We start from the raw sequence: 13,710 nt of genomic DNA on the forward strand, positions 1-13,710 counted from the left end.
AATTCTGACAAGAGAGTAATATATATATATATATATATATATATATATACACACACACACACACACAAAAAACCGGTCAAAAGTTTGGGATCAGAACTATTTTTAATGTTTTTACAGGAGTTTCTTATGCTCATCAAGGCTGCATTTATTTGATCAAAACTACAGGAAAAAACGTAATATTGTGAAACATTAAATATTATTATGATGTAAAATAACGTTTTTCTATTTTAATATACATTAAAATTTAATTTATTCCTGTGATGCAGAGCTGTATTTTCAGCATCATTACTCCAGTCTTCAGTGTCACATGATCCTTCAGAAATTATATATATATATACACATATACATATATATATATACACATATACATATATATATATACACATATACATATATATATATACACATATACATATATATATATACACATATACATATATATATATACACATATACATATATATATATACACATATACATATATATATATACACATATACATATATACACACACACATATACATATATATATATACACACACACACACACACACACATTTTTTTCTTCTAAGACAGGTTATAACTTATTTCAGTTAGATAACAACAATTTATTATAAGTTGAATTGGAAAAATAAGACTGATTACCCCTTGGCTAATTGGTAGTTGCTAAGACTATATAGAAAGGGTTCATTTAAGCAGCTGGCCCCAGATTAGTGTGTTGCTCAGAGTATGATTGAGCCGCCATGCGCCCCCTCGTGGACGATTTTTTTTGTATCATCTGAAACATTTAAAACCTAGTGATATGTGCCATCCAATAACTGCCAGTGAGTCATCCTTACAAAAAATGCTTGAGTATGTCCTGTTTAGCTAAGAATGCTGTATTCCACATAGGACAATATAACGTTAATGAAGCCAGTAAATGTATGTTTGTAATAACTGTAATAGCTATAACAGTGTGTAATAACTATCTAATTACAGTCAGGATGGCCGAGCGGTCTAAGGCGCTGCGTTCAGGTCGCAGTCTCCCCTGGAGGCGTGGGTTCGAATCCCACTTCTGACAATAACCTTTTTTCCACAGCTCCTTCACAACATCTGAAGATTATCTTTTTATTGTGTGTTCCAATAGAACTAGAAAGAACATTTTCACTCACAAAAAACAACACTGGGTTAAACATCACAATCAAACAGAGGTCAAATGTCAATCCTGACAATATAACGTTAATGAAGCCAGTGATGTGTAGATGTAGTAATGAAGCCAGTGATGTGTAGATGTAGTAATGAAGCCAGTAAATGTATGTTTGTAATAACTGTAATAGCTATAACAGTGTGTAATAACTATGTAATTACAGTCAGGATGGCCGAGCGGTCTAAGGCGCTGCGTTCAGGTCGCAGTCTCCCCTGGAGGCGTGGGTTCGAATCCCACTTCTGACAACAACCTTTTTCCACAGCTACTTCACAACATCTGTAGATTATCTTTTTATTAAGTGTTCCAACAGAACTAGAAATATGAACATTTTCACAAACAAAAAACAACGTGTTAAACAGCACAATCAAACAGAGGTCAAATGTCAATTCTTATAATTACTAAATAAACTTTTGCTATTCGAAACTTAAAGGCAAAATAGCCAACACAGCCATCAATAAACCGACTGTATATTTCATCAGTCACACATCCAGTCTTTAGTTCTAAAACTACATTTTTTCATCAAAAATATGATATAGCGTCATGTTTAAAATCTTACGATTTTAAGATCTTACTGTGACTTATGATTGAACAATACAAATTGTACTCCATAAAACAAAATGCTCCATTTCTACAAAACACACTTATAGAACATCACTACTGAAACAAAAAATTATAAACAATTAAATCCAGCCATTCCAAAGCTGGACTGTTCTTTAAGTGCAATGTCGAGCGTAACTCGCCAGCATCTCTGTTCTGAAATAAACCAATTAAAAAAATTAAGTTTACCTACATAATCAGTATACAGGAAATGAATTAAATTTTCATACTTACGAAGCATAGGTTGTCTCACATCAGCTCACCTAAGATAAAAAAAACAAAAAAAAAACATAAGCCACAAGATATTTACTTGAGATATAAAAGTAATAAAATGTAACAGAAACATGTAAAGCTTTAAATTAGTTCAAAGGTAGTCTACAATTCCTGGTTACATCAAACACTGATGAATATTATGAGACTATTTTTTAAATACCTGAATACTGTAAAGATTTTGTCTATATTAATTATTCAGGGGGTGACTAGCTAAACAGTGAAATTCAGAAATTATTCATGCATAGATTAGACCACTTAAAGGTTTTTAGAAAGAAACTGATGATTAATAGTATGAATCAAGGTCTTCATTAAACACTACCAGTCAAAAGTGGACACACTTGATTATATGTTTAGAGAAGAAATTAAGAAATTATTTCTTGAATCATTTTAATCCATGACCCAAGATATTTAATATGATCTACGACCAGTAGGTGGCACTATCACCAAACTTTAAATACTGCTCAGATGAAACTACTGTAGTATTGACACCCTACTATGCTGTTTTAATATGACAAAGCACTACAAAAATACAACCTAATTGTTTTTTAGTAGTCAACACAGTCAACTTGACTGACTCAACTGCTTAGTGAGAATCAATACACTGTGATTTGGTAACTGTTAAAATAAATAACTCTTTTGATGATTGGTCTGAAAAGCTAACTTTAACTGGTCGTGCGAGCTAACTTTTCAATTAAAAATGTTTTACAACAGCAGCTCTACAACTCAGTCTACAGTATTTGAGATTATAAAAGAAAACAGAAGTAAAATAACTGCGTTTCTAGACCAAAGAGTTCATAAGCTATAAGCAGAAGTTGACTGATATTGTGTTTGTTTTATTTTTAATTTATTTTTTCAGCACCAATATCTTGGAGAGCAGGATGGCCTGTGTCAATTTAACACCAAATAAATGTAACTTATCTGCCTTATATATTACAAAATGACAATAATATGCAGTAAAAAAAATATTTACATATTTACTTAATTGATTTAAAATAATTTATTATAAAATTAGAACTTAAGTTTTTTTTTTGCAGATATAGTTTTCTTTATTATTTGTGTTCTATGATCCTGTTAAACTATTTCAAAACATAAGAAATTGTAGAAAACACTGTAACCATCTAAAAATGATTCAGTATTTAACCCCTAATTAAGAATTGAGTAGGTGTGTCCAAACATTTGACTGGCAGGCTATGTACTGTAGACCATAAAGACAGAAAAGAAAGTTAAATTAATACAATAGATCATAGTAGGTTTATCACTATTCTCACTCACATTGTTTGATACCTGATGTACTAAGCGCTGCCCTCTCTACAGGTCCGAGATCTTCACTGATGTTCATAGGGTATGTGTTTTGCTCCCCAACAGAATCTTGAGATGACTTTTGATCCTTTGAAAAGAGTGGCTGAGAACATTCGGCTTTGCTTGTGTGCTCCGTTGTCGTGGATAAAACATCCACGCTGCTGGAGATGTCTGGTTTAGATTCCCTGTTTGGTCCTTGCTCTTGCTGAAACCTGATTCCAAGCACATTATCGATATACATGGCGTGGTCAGCATCTACTAACTCTTTTGCGAGATTTCGTTTTCCAGTGACAATGTCGACCTCCCATTGTGTCTCAGAAACATGCTGTCTGAAACGTATCTGAAGGGTGCTATGACACATGCAGTTCTGGAAGAAAACGATGGCATCATCAGACCAGTCCTGGCCTTTGGGCTTAACTCCCCTCAGTAAACAATGGTAGGTGACTTTAGGTAATCTACTGAGCTCCTCTGGAAGTTTTTTTAGCTGGCCGACATCCTGTCGAGACAGAACGACATACTGGCCATAGTCAACCAAGTTCATGAGCACCGATGTGGAATCGCACTGCACGATCTCTGCCCTGCACCATTTTTTCTTCTCTGCCGATTTCACCAAACAGCTCGCACCAGGAACAAAATGAACATCTGGTAATGGCGCCAACACTTCGGGAAGGTTCTCAAGAATGGCAGAGACTGTATCTACAATCAAAAGCAGGTCTTCAATGATGGCGTAAAATTCGGATGGGGTTGTGACGGCTGCCGCAAATCCTTTATATTCAAAGTTCATTTGGACAGGGGCCTGGAATAGAGTCTGTGGTCGATCCAAGCTGCTCTTTGAAGACATGTCTTGGAAGTGAGGATGGTCAAGCGACTTATCAGGACTTTTCACTGACTCGTTGTCTTTCACATCTTGCAGAGCAACGCTAACAGGTGACTTAGAGGCATTACGAGGAGAAACATTTTTTAGCAACATACTTGAATTTTTAGTCACTGAAATTCTTGTCGCACATGGTGGTTGGAAGTTAACCTTTCTCTTTCTTGTTCTTTTTCTTGTCGGTAAGAAAGTGACTGCTTTCTTTATTTGTTTTGTTGCAACTGTCTGATTGTTTCCAAGTTCACATTTGCGTTGTTGTGTGTTTGGCTTGGTCTTTTGCTGGAAGGTTTTTACTGCTTTAGCCTTGTGGACGTAAGAATCTGTTTGGTTGTTGCTCTTGAATGCTTTTGGAAATTTGTCTTGACTTGTCAAATCTACATCTTTGCTTTGATCACCATCATACTTTGTTGAGGATGGCCATGTGCATGGGGAATCAATCTCGATCCTCACTTCCCATGAATTTTCGAGCTTTCGAATGAATTCCACCATTAAAGGCTTACCAACTGCTTCCTTGATAAAAGAGTCGTTGCTTTCAAAAGAGTAAGGTTTCGCAAGTGTGCATGGAGTGCTCAATCTGGGCTGAGACAAAAACGTATTGGTTAGCATGTGAACATTCTTCCTGTCGACAGTTGCAGCATTGCCGTAATCAATAAACTCAACTGCTAAGTGGCCACAGTTTGATGCGCTGGTGACAACAGCTCTGTACAAAGCCAAGTCTTCTTCATACTCAGCCACAACGAGGTCCCCTACTTGTACTTCAGTTTCCACATTTTTCATGTTATCCTTGAAGACAGTGCTGTTTAGTTCCTCACCCATCTGAAGGATGTTTGGTTCATCGTCTTCCATCTGGACAAAGAAGCTTCTAACAGAATTGCAATGAGAGATGAAGCCCACACCTTTAGAACCTGGTTCCATTTTGACAGAAGGAAGATCACAAAGTTTTGGCAAGCTCTGATGAGGCGGCGCCACTTTAAGAGAGCAGGGTGTGTTCTGCCTTTCTGCTTTTATTGGTCCTTTGCGCTCTGCTTTGGGAGATTTTGTGGGTTTTGGAGTTTGCTTATCAACCTGTTTGGTTTTACCACGTCCCCTTGCTTTGGAGCTCACTTTACTGTTTGAAAGGTCAACATCCACTTCTTCTTTGTGGGAATCTAAGGCAAGTATGCTGACAGCCGGATCATGTTCTTCCACACCCTGAGTTGACATGAGTTCTTTGACTTTTTCATTGACATGCACATTTCCGTCATAAAGATCACAAACAAAATGTCCATTTTTGTCCCTTGAAACAAACTTGGCACGGAAGGATTTGTTGAGGATGTCAGTCTCAAGCCACGTGTTGACTTCTGGCAAATGTTCCCCCTCTGGAACATTCGAAAGACTGCATCTCAGAGCCTGCATTGGTGTCATCAATAAGTCAACTGCCGTTGTGGGAATCGGCATAACATTTGTTTTCTCAGAAATTTGCATATCACCATAATCGACAAAGAACACACTCACATGCTGATGGGATTGAACAGGATGCGTCAGAGCCCTGTACCATTTGCCGTCACAGATATATTTGGCCAGGCTAACATTACTACTGCAGTCCCTAGATGTCGCAGTCAAGAGGTGACTTTCTTCGGCAACTCTCTCCATCAGCGTATCAACGACCTCTGTATTCCTGTCAAGCTGGAAATAGATTTCCCAAGGACTGCAAACTTGAGTAACATACACCAGTTCTTCGCTTCCAGAACTTATGTTGAAAGAAGAGTAAACGAAGGAGCGAGGGTGGGCTGATGAGATTAGCTGCTTCGGAGTTTGCATTTCCTTTGCAAAGCCTTTCTCTACAAGGTACGTGGTGGCCTGTTGAAGAGGCGTATGAATGGTGACCACATAGAGGAGACCTTTTCCTTGCTCATAAAGGTGGGAATGAATTCTGCATATACTGGGTGAACCCTCAGACACAAAATCCCTGAACAAATTGCATGCTTCTGCACTCCAAGAACTTCCTCCAACAGGTTCAGTCAAGTTCAAAGTGCATCGAAATGCTTGTTCATGAAGTTCAAAGAACTGTAGCGCAAGAGCTTGGATATTTTGCATCTTTTCCTGGATAATTATGCCAAAGTCAACCAACATCAAATACAGTTCGTTGTTTTTTTCTTTTAACATGCATGCTCTATGCCATCGGTTGTCCTGTGGAGACTTTACAGCACAGCATACCGCAGGCGACTTGAACGCAATTGTGTGCGTTTGGTAAAACACCTGCATCTCTTCCATCAATTTGTCCAGATCAGCTTTTGTGCTTTCATTTTGGCACCAAAAATCAGATGGAGAATTTATGTGTGAGCAAATAACACTTAATTCAGATCCAGGTTTGAAATGTATCGGTTTGAAAGTGTCAGCAGGAACGACCTTCGGTTTAGTTGTCTCACTGGCAGTACATCTTTCAGCATCATTCTGCTGTTCACACTCTGGTTTCACATGATATGGGTTGGGCCTAGAAGATGTGACTTTGCAAAAGGTCACCACATGATAGTCCTTTCTATTTTTTTTCTTGCTCAGACCATTTCCCTTATCTTTACATGATGGCTCCATTTTAACAGATACCAATGCCGGGTTGTATCTCCAATCCAGGGCCATTTTTGCTGTTGTCATGATGGTTGCAATGCTAGTATTACTTTCAGCTCCTCTCTCAAAAAGATCAACAACATATTTGCCATTTTTCCTGTGAATGACATGAACCATCAAAGTTTTGTCTGATGTGACTTGCCTAAAGAAGTTGGATGCTGTGGTTGTCCAGATGTCCTCAATGGGAGCGACATGTGCTAAAGCACATTTCAGTGCAAATTCTGGTTGAATGGCAAACTTTCTGGGAAGCTTCTTAAGTAACATGCTTGGCACCTTTTCAGTGTTCCCAAAGTCAATGAAAAACACCTCAGCTCCTTTTTCCAAAGTATCTACTATGAGGGCCCTATAGTAATGCATGTCTTTTTCAAACATTGCACAGCAAAGTGCACCAGGCACTGGGTCTTCAAAAACCTCCTCATTCAACTGTAGTTTGTTGAAGTAATCTTTGATTTCTTCAGTTATGCTTTCAAAATCAGGATTTTGTTCTTTTGTTCTTATCCAGAAATATTTTGGACTCTGGACATGCACCACATAACCCTCAAAAAGAGAACCGTCAGGTACTGATTGACTAGTAGGAACTGTATCAGAAGTCTGGACTGCTTTCATCTCTGTTGCATACATCTTTTCAAGGACATTTTGGAGAAAGTTGGACTTGCTGTCAAACACTTCACTTTCAAGCGGTTTAACTTCAGCTTGCTCCTCTGAGTGCTTCTCAGCAGTGCTCAATGTGACCAAGTAGAAGTTCTGATCTTTGTGAAAGTCATCGATTTCAACCTCCAACGCCTTCCCCAGCAACCCAGTCTTGAGAAGCTCTAGTTGTTGGTTTTTAATGTTCTCTTCTTGTTCTTCCAAGCATGAAAGTGAACATTGGAATGCCATGATCGGTGTTGAGAGGAATTCTGATGGTAGCTGAAGGATGTTTTCAACTTTCACCGATTCACAATAGCCACTGTCGACGAACACAACTCGGACCTGAGAGTTGAGAGGGAGACATTGCACAAATCCTCTGTGCCATTTTTCATCTTTCCCTTTGACTGCACAGAGCAAGCCGAGATTTTCAAGAGGTTTACTGCTTAGGGAACCACAGCCTGATTCACATGCGAGTGCCAATTTGTTTGACATTTCTTGTAGGTCCTTGCTCATGGACGACAGTCGACAGTAGAATAATCTAGGGTTCACGGCTGCAGCTACAATGACTCTAACTTTTTGACCAACTTTCAGCTTTGGGCCATTGAGTGACAGAATCTCTTCGAAGCCCAGCAGGCTTGAGGATTTGAGGCAACATTCTTGCCCTACTTGGTTTTCAATCAAGAGATCTGGGACAGATTCATTGCTTTGTGGAATTGGTTCCTCAATAAGCATCTCAACTAGTAGCAGAAATGTACTAGTGTCCACATGTCTCCCAAGCCTCAGTTTTAATAAGTCACAACTAATGTCTGGAACTTCAAGTAAGAGGACTTGATACGGTAGACGAGCATGGATATATCCTTTAATCTGACTGCCTATCAAGGAAGAGAAATAACTCTCTGTCAAATTGTCCCATCGGTTCTGGACTGGCAGTATGTTGGCAAAGAAACCGCAGACAATCTTTGGTGGGAGCATAAGCAGTGTGTCAGATATACAGAACAAATGGCTGGGCCCAACAATCAACACATCTCCATGGTCCAGCAAAAACACGTGGAACAAATCCTTCTGGATGTTTTGGACTCTTCCTCTGAACCAGCGACCAGATACTGCATCTTCTACCAGACAAAGTTCTCCAACTTCAACAGAAACTTTCGATTTCACAGCATTTTGAATTTCAACTTGAAGAATGTTGTAGTCCAGTTCACAGATGGTCATATATTGGCCCTGAAAGTGTACCAGTGTGTCCTCAGGACTGCAGTCAATGTGAGTCAGCTTCAGCTCTACAGGCCACAAAACACATGGAGATGGGAGCTTTGACTCCACTTTTGCCCTAAAATACAAAAAAATCTTGTTATCAACGTTCTGAAAAGTATGAAACATGCACTTTAAATCTGTGACCAGGTAAATGACAGCTGGCTCATGTTTTCACAAAATTGCATCCCGGGATGGGCATTTGGATATGTGGCAAGGGCAATAAAAGTCAGTATGAGAAATAAATAAATAAAAATTAAGTTTTGCCAGAAAAAAATAATGCATGAAGCATTACTGTCACAATGCAAAATAGGGGAAGTGAATATACACAAATCAAATGAACCCATTTGCAGTATATTTTAAAATATTAAAAAGAAAGAAAAAGAGAGAATATTTCCAAACAAATGCACAAGATAGAACAAAAATAAATTAAATGAAAATATTTAAGAATCTTCTTTCAGTGTAGGGCTGTAGCTATCGATTATTTTAGTAATCAAGTATTCTACAGATTATTCCATCAATTAATCGAGTAATCGGTTAAGAAGTAATTTTTCTTTATTAAAGAGCAATACTAAATATACAAGAGATAATAAGATACGTCTCTTAAAATAAACAACTAATTTGTTTTCTTTTTAGAAAAATTTAAATTTGTATTGCTGAAATTGCATACATTAATAACTGTGAAAACTAAACCCATTTAATGTATTTAATTGCCAAATTACATTCAAAATGCAAATACAAATATATCAATAAAAAATAAAATAAATAAATACAAATACAAAAATCAATTTCACATTACTTTAAAAAAGGTAAACAGTACAAACAAACTAAGGCATAAATCAAAATAATACTAATAAAAATAATAATAATACCTAAACATTGCATTTATGTCGTGCAACTTAACTTTCAAGTTTCAGCCTAACTAAAGCTCAAGCATGACATAAGCCTTTACTGTCTTCTTGGAAGGCTTTGTGGCTTTTGTGAGGCAAAAATCAGTGAACAGGAAGGTAACTTGGAACAAGAACAAGAGACCACACACAATTTTTAAACATATTTCTGCAACATGAAATTAAGAGATATTTGGAGAATAAACCCTCTTAAATGTCCCTTTACATACTGGTGTGTGTGTGTGTAAAACTTGTTTTTGATATAACCGCCAGCAGGTGGCAGCAAGTCAATGAGTCATTGCGACTGAACCGAATCATTTAAACGGTTGATTCATTCAGGAACGAAATGCCGTCGTTGCACAGAGACGCAAAACTGCGCTGTGGCTGTGTTTGGAATTTTTTTGTTGGCAAAATAAAGCAAAAACAGGCAATATAGTGTCTAAAACGTAAGTCTCATAATATTACCTTCTTGTTTATTGAACTGTTGAATAAAATCACATTTGTAATCATGCTGATTTTAGAGGTGAAAACTGGCACTCTTCATGTGATATTGACTAACTTTCTGTGGTATTTTTATGCACAATGGCGTTTAGTCTTTCACAAAACATAGCTAACGTAGGGACATTTTAACTAGCCACTATATTGATTTACGGTCTTAAATATGTCCAGCGCTTTTTTTTTAAAGTCTGGTCCCTGTTTTTATACAGTCTATGGTCTGGTCCAGCGTTTATCGGGTTGTGCGTCAGTAATAATGGTCCGTGGGGAAACACGGTGTTCCGTGTGTAGTTACAGTAAATGGACTAAACGAAGCCTCGGTTTTTTGTATTCGAGTTACTCGAGGTATTCGAGGAATCGTTTCAGCCCTATGTATGACCCTTTCAAAATCATTAAAAGACAAAAAACGTGACTCTTAATAATTGCCTCAACTGAAAAAAACTAGATTTAATTACTGATTTAATTTGTTTATCCAATTTAAAATCACTGTCCATTATAACATCCAGGTTTTTAACATTTGGCTTTACATATGATTTTATAACACTCAAATCTACATCAGGGGGGTCACAGGTGTTGCCAGGTCTAGAATGTACAGCGCTCTCTCCCACCTTCAATACCATGACTGAGGTGCCCTTGAGCAAGGCACCGAACCCCCAACTGCTCCCCAGGCGCCGCAGCAAAAATGGCTGCCCACTGCTCCGGGTGTGTGTTCACGGTGTGTGTGTTCACTGCTGTGTGTGTGCGCACTTAGGATGGGATAAATGCAGAGCACTAATTCCGAGTATGGGTCACCATACTTGGCCACATGTCACGTCAGTTTCATAATGGTCCGTGGGGATACACGGTGTTTCGTGTGTAGTTACAGTAAATGGACTAAACGAAGCCTCGAGGCAAATAATCTGCCTCGATTTTTTGTATTCGAGTTACTCGAGGTATTCGATGAATCGTTTCAGCCCTATTTCAATGTGCTCTTTAATAAAATGTGTTAAACAACTATTGTTGCGAGTAAGCTCAATAAACTAAGAATAAATTAAATGTTATATAAAACAGCATTACTTAAAACTTTTAATAATTTTATTATGTAAAATTATTAAAACTTTAGCCCCTTACATTACTTACGCAAATGGGCAATCTAAGGAAAATAATTATACTGGGAGACTGGCTTTACGGCAAGCACAGTGAACCACAGCAAAACATTAAAATTTAAATTCCATGCCAACATCCAACACGTATCACATGCTAACAAATTAAGATGCCTGTTCAACAATTCCTATATTAGATACTAGGAGTGCTCCGATTGATCGGCTACCGATCACTATTGGCCGATAATCGCTTTGGGATGATTGATCGGCGGTCTCTAAAAAGGCTGATCTCAAAAAACCGATCTCAAGCTGATGACGCTGCCTTGAGAGGTTTGGCACGACATAAAGCGGCACCGTCTCAGTCTCTGTCCGGCACGGTTGAAATAATTATAATGCTGAAGTTGAGGTACTCACCTTCATATTTCTTAATGAAATACGCTGCACAGTTGACACAGGAATTGTAACTTGCTCAATCGAGGCAGTGTCACATCGTCACTAAAGTTTATAAATTGCATTACTTTTTAATTCTTGCCAGTGTTTAACCATTCAGCGCTCGCGCGCTCTCCTGGAGACCGTGCGCTCATGCACACTCGCAGCGCACACACATAATGCCAGGTTCACACATACTCCGTTTGCAGTGTGAATGTGGTGCATATTTTTTCCGCGCTCATGTTAACAGATTAATAAAGTGTGCACTGCACACGGTTGTGGTCCGGCAGTGCGTTCCACGAGTGGTGCGTCTGCAGCAGTGCAGAGAATGTTTCCACACCGAGTCTATTCTCAAAAATCCTGATCGGAGCACCCCTATTAGATACATAATTATTTCCCCCCCATTTTCAACGTTGGGGAATAAAATCTGGCACAGATTCATACTGTGCTGGAATATTATATGGAATATGCTGGAAAGTTATGGTAATGCTCAATTCAGCTGCATGTGTACTGCAAATACAACAACAGATAAGAAGACAACTAAAATAAGAAATCAGTGAAGAAATTAAAATGTCATTAACAAGTCTTGAGCATTCTTTCAACAAAGACCAGCATGCAAATGATGTTTGGTAGTCCTTAAAACAACAGCACAGTCTGGTCACAATTTTGGTTATCAGTGGTTTGCATTAATTTGAATTGTTTTGTGAGCATCACAATGTTATGTTAGCGTCACATACTCATAAAACCCATCTGTTCAAATACAGATATATTGCTGCTATAAAATAAGACATATATCAGGCTGCATTTGATTAATCTCTTAATTTAAAAATTTGTATCAATATTTACACTACAATAAAGCCATTTCTCCAATGAATTCTAGTAACATATTTAAGTAGTATAATGTATTTCTCGAGCTACTCAAACATCAATGGTTTGGCACAAACATCTACAATCACTGTCAGACAGGGAAACACTGCAAAGTAAATAACTTAAGCACTCCAAATTCAAAGCAAAATTTGAGTAACCAGTAACAAATACTGTATGTGTATACAAATAATTGACTGTGCTTTCTGCCCTTTTAGATTTCAACAAAAGAACAAACGGGAGTATATGTTACAGTATGGGGCTTGTTAGGGGGTCACACCCCCTTTAAATTCATTTTAACATTTTCTTGTGGACTTTTTTTTAGATAAAGCCAATGATCATATACATAAACTTTTGGTGTATATAAAGATAGCACAGCACATCATTTGGTACTAAAAACTACATAAATATAGCTATGCACATGACGCATGAAACATCAGTTAGTCTATATAACATGACATAAATCAAATCCTTACCTCTCCATTCGACTCTAAGGCATATGAATCCAATCTAACCATGCAGTCGTGGTAAATGTTAAGGCACCCAGCACGTCTGCCACAGCTTGGGATGGAGGTCAACACCCTAATAAAATAGCGTTAATATACAACACATATAAGTTAATTTATGTACCTGCAATAGTATCATATGTTATTGTAGACTGATTGTTTTATTCATTTCTGAGCTGCACGATCATGTCACATAAATATAAAAGCACTAGATTGTAGCAAGCAACACCTGACGACTCCAGTTCTTTATATGTTAATGAAAACACTCTATTAGTAAACAATTTATATAGTTATTCGCATTTCATCATTTATTAATCGTTTAATCAGTATTCTCTGCCTGACACAACAGTCGACCTGTCGACCTGACAGATTATAAGAAGTTGTATTTGTGTTGAAAAGTAGTTTTTGACTGAATACCGAAGCCATGAATACCGAATGTATTATATTCAAACATTTTGTCTGTAGAATTTATAAATTGAGTTGTGTTTTACCTTCTCGTCTGACAAGATTCTCCGAGCGCGCATCATGTTATCTAGAGATTGAGCGGCCTTGACACGTGCTGTAAAACGCTGTGCTTGTGCAATAAGGAATCATCTACATATTTCAACAAACTAGCAAAACGTAGGGGAGCCCGAGGCTAGTTGTTGTCACACAGGTAGGTTGTCTGAATATCAGTAACTTTTATAGTAGATTTTCAGTTATATGTCCAATTATACAAATGTTTGTTTTCTAAAGCAGG

The 13,710-nt window shown here is 37.7% G+C and overlaps 1 protein-coding gene and 2 non-coding genes across 3 annotated transcripts; 2 read left to right on the top strand and 1 right to left on the bottom strand.

Moving 5' to 3' along the window:
- Nucleotides 1-977: 977 nt before the first annotated feature.
- trnal-cag (transfer RNA leucine (anticodon CAG)) lies at nucleotides 978-1,060 on the top strand. The gene has a single exon. It is a non-coding gene; the product is annotated as a tRNA-Leu (tRNA).
- Nucleotides 1,061-1,348: 288 nt separating this feature from the next.
- trnal-cag (transfer RNA leucine (anticodon CAG)) lies at nucleotides 1,349-1,431 on the top strand. Its single transcript has one exon. It is a non-coding gene; the product is annotated as a tRNA-Leu (tRNA).
- Nucleotides 1,432-1,677: 246 nt separating this feature from the next.
- Nucleotides 1,678-13,639, bottom strand: LOC107678846 (tudor domain-containing protein 15-like). Its single transcript, XM_016474264.1, has 5 exons — nucleotides 13,463-13,639; nucleotides 12,942-13,047; nucleotides 3,329-8,787; nucleotides 2,018-2,046; nucleotides 1,678-1,939 (listed from the first exon to the last, which is right to left on the bottom strand). The coding sequence occupies exons 2-4, from the start codon at nucleotides 12,947-12,949 to the stop codon at nucleotides 2,033-2,035; spliced, it is 5,481 nt and encodes a 1,826-aa protein (XP_016329750.1). The 5' UTR covers nucleotides 12,950-13,047; nucleotides 13,463-13,639; the 3' UTR covers nucleotides 1,678-1,939; nucleotides 2,018-2,032.
- Between the last annotated feature and the right edge of the window lie 71 nt (nucleotides 13,640-13,710).

This window comes from Sinocyclocheilus anshuiensis, unplaced genomic scaffold (genome assembly GCF_001515605.1).
Source record: "Sinocyclocheilus anshuiensis isolate Anshui unplaced genomic scaffold, SAMN03320099.WGS_v1.1 scaffold1049, whole genome shotgun sequence".
NCBI classification, from domain to species: Eukaryota; Metazoa; Chordata; class Actinopteri; order Cypriniformes; family Cyprinidae; genus Sinocyclocheilus; species Sinocyclocheilus anshuiensis.